The 5,382-nt window shown below is 51.0% G+C and overlaps 1 protein-coding gene across 3 annotated transcripts in view; it reads left to right on the plus strand.

Annotated features, from left to right (window-relative positions):
- The first annotated feature begins 581 nt into the window (after window positions 1–581).
- Window positions 582–5,382, plus strand: part of TYK2 (tyrosine kinase 2) — an 18,436-nt gene continuing 13,635 nt past the window's right edge. For 2 of the 3 annotated variants that reach the window (XM_015598386.2, XM_025040200.1), the window contains exons 1-5: window positions 582–681; window positions 1,540–1,726; window positions 2,049–2,264; window positions 4,823–4,946; window positions 5,073–5,220. In XM_015598386.2, the coding sequence (XP_015453872.1) occupies window positions 2,069–2,264; window positions 4,823–4,946; window positions 5,073–5,220 (468 nt within the window). In that variant the 5' untranslated portion in view covers window positions 582–681; window positions 1,540–1,726; window positions 2,049–2,068. Of the gene's footprint in view, window positions 752–1,539; window positions 1,727–2,048; window positions 2,265–4,822; window positions 4,947–5,072; window positions 5,221–5,382 lie in introns of all 3 variants that reach the window. The other variant, XM_025040199.1, reaches the window with a different exon arrangement.

The raw sequence follows: 5,382 nt of genomic DNA on the forward strand, positions 1-5,382 counted from the left end.
GCAGCGACTTGCTGTTTGGGGATTAGAACTCAGATCAGGTGGGACGTCCAAGCTGCTACTTTGATAGCAAGGGGACCTCAGACGACAGGGATGCAAGAGATCTGGAAAGGGCTGTGAGCAGGTGGGCCAGAAATGCCTCCGGTAGAGGGCGAGACAGAGCCTCAGCCAGCTAGGTGGGGCTAGACAGAGACAAGGAAGGATGGAATGGGGAGTCACATGCCAGGGGTTTGTAAGATTGAATGGCGTCCAGCTGCAACCATGATTACCAAGACGAGGATATGGGGCTTGCACCAGAGTTAGGGACGGAAGCCTGACTTGGGTTCACCGCCCAAGTGGACAATTGAGATCTCCGCGTCGCGGGAAAACCATAGTTTCCCGCCTGCCTGTGTAGACCACCCACTTCCGCATCTCCGTCCACCCCGCGTCAGCCAGTGGTGGACGCTACAGCGCCGGACCCAGCCAATCACGGTTGAGCAAGAAAAAAGCTTACCACCAGGGCCCAATAGGAGTGCCCCGTTGCAGCAAAGGACCAATGCCTACGTGCGATGGGGAAGGGAGACGGCCAATGAGTGTGCCCGTCTCAAGTGGCCTATGGGAGGCGGTGTCTCGGCGGCGATCCGGCGGCGGCTGCCTTGGGCGGCAGGGCGGAGTCCCGGGTTCGAGCCAGAGTACTTCGGGAAGGTGAGTGTGGAGGAAGGCACGGAAAGGGCGCCTTTCCCCCGCACCGAGGTCATCAGAAAGGATGTAGCTGGTGAGAGGCGCGGGACTGGCCGCGTTTGGCCGATGAATCGAAGCACTTGCTGCCTTGGGACTGGTCGATGCCCAGTGGGTGCATGTCACGGTTCCTATAACTGCCAGCAGGGTTAGGAGTTTTGGATGTGTGGGGGGTGCAGCCTTACCGGGTGCACACCTCATCCCGACCCCATCGTCAAAGCTGGGCCTAGTCCCAATGGGGACGAGGAAGGAGGAAATGGGCACCCTAAAAGCCCCATCCCCACGTCTTATTTTAAACGTTAATAGATAATAATAGCGAACATTTATTAAGGACCAACTGCATGCCAGGCTCTGTGCCGAGCCTTTTCCCTGCCCCATGTCACTGAATCCTCGCCACAACCCTTTGAGGGAGAGACCTTTCTATGCCCATTTTCCAGATGAAACAGGAGTAGAGAGAGGAGCTGATTCCCAAGGATTCCAACATTATGCTATTACAACATTCTCCTCTTCCATCACTGTTTGTCTTAAATCAGTAACATGGCGGAATTGTTGACAACCCCTCCCTGGAGATACTGGAGTCCTCAGGAGGCCTGGGCCCGGGGCCTGGCTTTTGAAAAGTACCGTAGCTGGACTGGGTGGGGAGAGAACTGAACACAAAACCCCTCCTCTCCTAGGCCCAGGGTAGTCCGAAGGTTCTTGGGGTTGCCCAGGGGGGGTGGGTGTGAGAGGCGGGAGTCTTGGCTTGAAAGAGAAAAAAAGCAATCACGAGGATGAAACCAATAATAATGATTTTACTCTTGTTTTGTTGTATTTGTTATTTTTCAGGCTTGTTTCAAGGTCTATGCTGAATATATGCATATAAATATGCAGAACTGCATCGAAACGTCACGACCATCTTTTGATGGCAGCCCTCTCATCATCTCCATTCTCCAGATGGGGAAACTGAGGAGGCCCAGTGTGGCTAAGTGACTTGGCTGAGTTGACACAGACAGTGCCTAGATTCACACTCCAGGTCTGATTGACTACACCTGCCTGCCTGGTTATTTTGGGAATAATGGGTTCGAAGTAGATTTTTATATTGGTGCAAATTTGTACAATAAAGGGGTTGGGTGTTTTTGTTCATGACAGGTCTAATAGGTGGGGACACATACCCTAACTCCATCAAACAGGTTTGGAAACTGAGGCTCAGGGAGAGGAATTGGGTGCCTGAGGTCGCACGGCAAGGGAAGTCCAGACTCTTCCCCTTGGGCCTCAGTCTGGATGGGCAGCATGTTAAGGTATTAACAGGAACCCCCAGGCTAAGACCTGGGGACTGATGGGCATTCCCTTCCCAGCCAAACCAGCTGTCAAGAGCATGCCTTTGTACCACTGGGGGGCCACAGCCAGGGGCAGCAGGCCTGATGGGGACGGAACCCAGCTCACGGCTACCAGAGGAGGCCTGAAGGTATTCCTGCACTGGGCTGGCCCCGATGGTGGAGAGCCCTGGGTCACCTTCAGCGAGGCCACACTGACTGCAGAGGACGTCTGCATGCACATTGCACACAAAGTCGGTGAGTCCTGTGGTGGGGGTGGAGGTGCTGACAGCAGCTGGACCCCTGCCATCCGTTTTCCCATTTATTCAGCAAACATCGAGTGTGTACCTAATACGTGCCAGTCCCAAATCACTGGCTTTGTAGCACTCGTGTTCTAATAGGGAAATCAGCAAGAAATGCAATAAGTAAGAAAACCGTGTAGGAGGGCAGAGATAGATGATGGTGAAAAATTAAAAACTTGAGATAAGGGAGGGTGCCATGGAGATATCTGGGGAAAATGAGTACCAGGCAGCGGGAACAGCAAGTGCAAAGGCCTTGAGGTGGGAACTTACCAGCAATAGCTAGAGGCGAATGAGGGGAGACAAGAGTAGATGAGGATAAGGAGGTGATGGCGCAGGTCGTGCAGGGTCTTGTGGGCCTCAGGGAAGACTTTGGATTTTACTCCAAGTGAGGTGGGACTCTGAGCGAAGGAGGGACGTGACTGGACTCAGGTGTTCACAGGTGCTCTCTGGCTGCTGTAGGGGGAACAGACTGGCGGATGAGGGTGGGATCAGGGAGACCAGGGCAGAGTTGATCTCTAGGTGGGGGATGATGGGGGAGAGGTCAGTCAGGTCGGATCTTATACTGCTTTAAACACTGGCAGGAGGAGTCGAGAGTTTAGACTACTTCTTGAGAGCGCTAAGGAACTAGGGAATGACTGGGAGAGCCTACAGTGGATGTACTCAAGAGTGTAATTGCTTCTGACAGAGGAGGAGAAGGTCTCTCCAAGGGAACTTTGCTTACATGCGCCTTCCTCTAGGATTTCCTCTCAAATTCCTTCCTCCACGGCTGGGTGGGAGCTTTCTGGTGGATTTCTACAACACCTTGTACTTTTCATTTGATAGCTGATTCTTAAAAGAACTCAAATAGATGTGCTCGGTGATGTGAAACATGTCTGGCAGAGCGAACAGCATGTGCAGGTGGCCCAGAGAGCCTGATGTATTTAAGGAAGCAAACGAACTTAAGAGTGACTAGCATGTCAGTTTCAAGAATTTAGAAGGGGAACTAGAAATTGAAACCAGAGCATAACTGTCAGGGTCCAGGTCGTGGTTCCTCTGTGGGCATTTTCAGGGAGCAATAGGGAGGCGTGGAAGGTTTAAGCCAAAGAATAAAACAGATTGGCTCTTTCGCAAGTTGTCTCGCAAGGAGGCATTCTTCTTCTGCAGGAGGCAGTACACTGGGGTGCAGCAACTTTGGAGAGCAATTTGGCATCATCTAACATGACTGAAATATACATTTCTTACGGCCATACAGTTCTACTCCTACATATTCACCCTACAGACACTCAGCTCACATGTTCCAGGAGACGTAGAGAATGTTCAGAGCTGTCTCATTTATCTTAGTAGAAAATGGGAGATGATCTCAAAGTCCCTTTGCAGGAGAATACACAAAAAAATAGAAATATAGTTGAGCACTGGAGTACTATACAGCCACAAAAATGGAATGCTACATGTATCGTCATGTGTGAAGCTTTAAAACCTATTGTGGCATGGAAAAGCAAATTGCAGATGGACACCTACGGTATAATACCACATTTCAAGTTTATAGTATTCAAGACTAGATTATAGAGGATATGAAAATGGTAAACTTTAGTTCAGGAGTGTGGGAGGTGGATGTAAGTGGGGGCTTCAATTGTACTTGCCAAGTTTCATTTCTTTATCTGGTGGCTGGTACTTAGGTGATTATAAATTATTCTGAAAGGACTATTTTAGATAAAAATTTTAAATGATGTGTATTTAAAAAGAGGTCTTGGGTGGCCAGTGTGGGGAATGACAGCAAGTCTGGAGGCTGGACTAGGCCTGGGCTTTGGATTTGAAGGAATTGAGTGGATCCCAGAGAGGCAAAGGATACACAAAGAGCAGGATTTGTACCAATTCGATATGGAGAGGGTGGGAGGAGTTAAAGACAAAGGCCAAGTCCTGGCTTAAAGAACTGGGCAGAGGAGGGGCAGGTGTGGGGGCCTCGGATGAAATTTTTGGAACAAGGCACATCCAAGGGGGCTTGTAATGTCCAAGGGGAGACAGCCAAGAGGTAGTTGTGTATTTCTTTGGGTCTGGAGTTCAGAGAGAGAGATTAGAATAGAGTTGTGTTAGTCTAGGGTAGGTTTTGCTGCGGTAACAAGCAACCCCCCCCCCCGGATTTGCCTGGGTAAGACAGTGAAAGTTTATCTAAAATCTAATGTAGGTCAGATGGTTCACCTCTGTCTTGCAGCTTTGCTACCTGGCGCAAGGGGTCTCCAACATCCCTGGGGCAGGGAGGATGGCAGGAGGGCTTATTTCCAGGCCTGGAAGTATGTGCATCCCTTCTGCTCACATCCCATTAGCCAGAAATCTGTTCAATGGCCTCATCCAAGCTGCAAGGGAAGCTGGGAAATGTAGTCTCCTGTGAAGCCACAGCATGATCAACATATTGCATTGTCCTCTGTCAGCAGGGGAGGAGGCCGAGGGAAGGCTAATGAAGGGAGACAGCAGGTCTGGGGGCCCACTGGGCGGATTAGAGCAGACACTGACTCCTGATTTTGTTTCCCTCCGTTGCAGGCATCACTCCACCCTGCTTCAGTCTCTTTGCCCTCTTCGATGCCCAGGCCCAGGTCTGGCTGCCCCCAAACCACATTCTAGAGGTCTCCAGAGATACAAGCCTGACGCTGCACTTCCGCATGAGGTAGACAAAAGCCTGTGGAAGGCTTGTCTCCTTTTTTTATTAGTCCCCTTCCTCCCCTGCACCCCACCTTTCTCAAGCTGGTCTGAATCCGTGCTCAGCCCCGCTGTGCCCCTTCCCTTCCTGCAGATTTTATTTCCGGAACTGGCATGGCACAAATCCTCAGGAGCCAGCTGTGTACCGCTGCAGGCCCCCAGGGGCCAAGGCTTCATCAGAACAGGCAGAGCAGGGCATGCGACTCCTGGACCCAGCCTCCTTTGAGTACCTCTTTGAGCAGGTGTGAGCAGGGCTGGGGAGGTACAATCATTTTGAGGGGGACTTAGGGACAGTTGAGGAGGCCCCACTTCCCTCCTCAATTATAGCTAATACATTTCAACTCGTGTCATCTGAAATCCTTTTTTATGCCTGAACCAAAGGGTTTTGAGACTCTCTGAGCTGC

The sequence above is a fragment of the Pteropus alecto genome, unplaced genomic scaffold (genome assembly GCF_000325575.1).
Source record: "Pteropus alecto unplaced genomic scaffold, ASM32557v1 scaffold761, whole genome shotgun sequence".
NCBI lineage: Eukaryota > Metazoa > Chordata > Mammalia > Chiroptera > Pteropodidae > Pteropus > Pteropus alecto.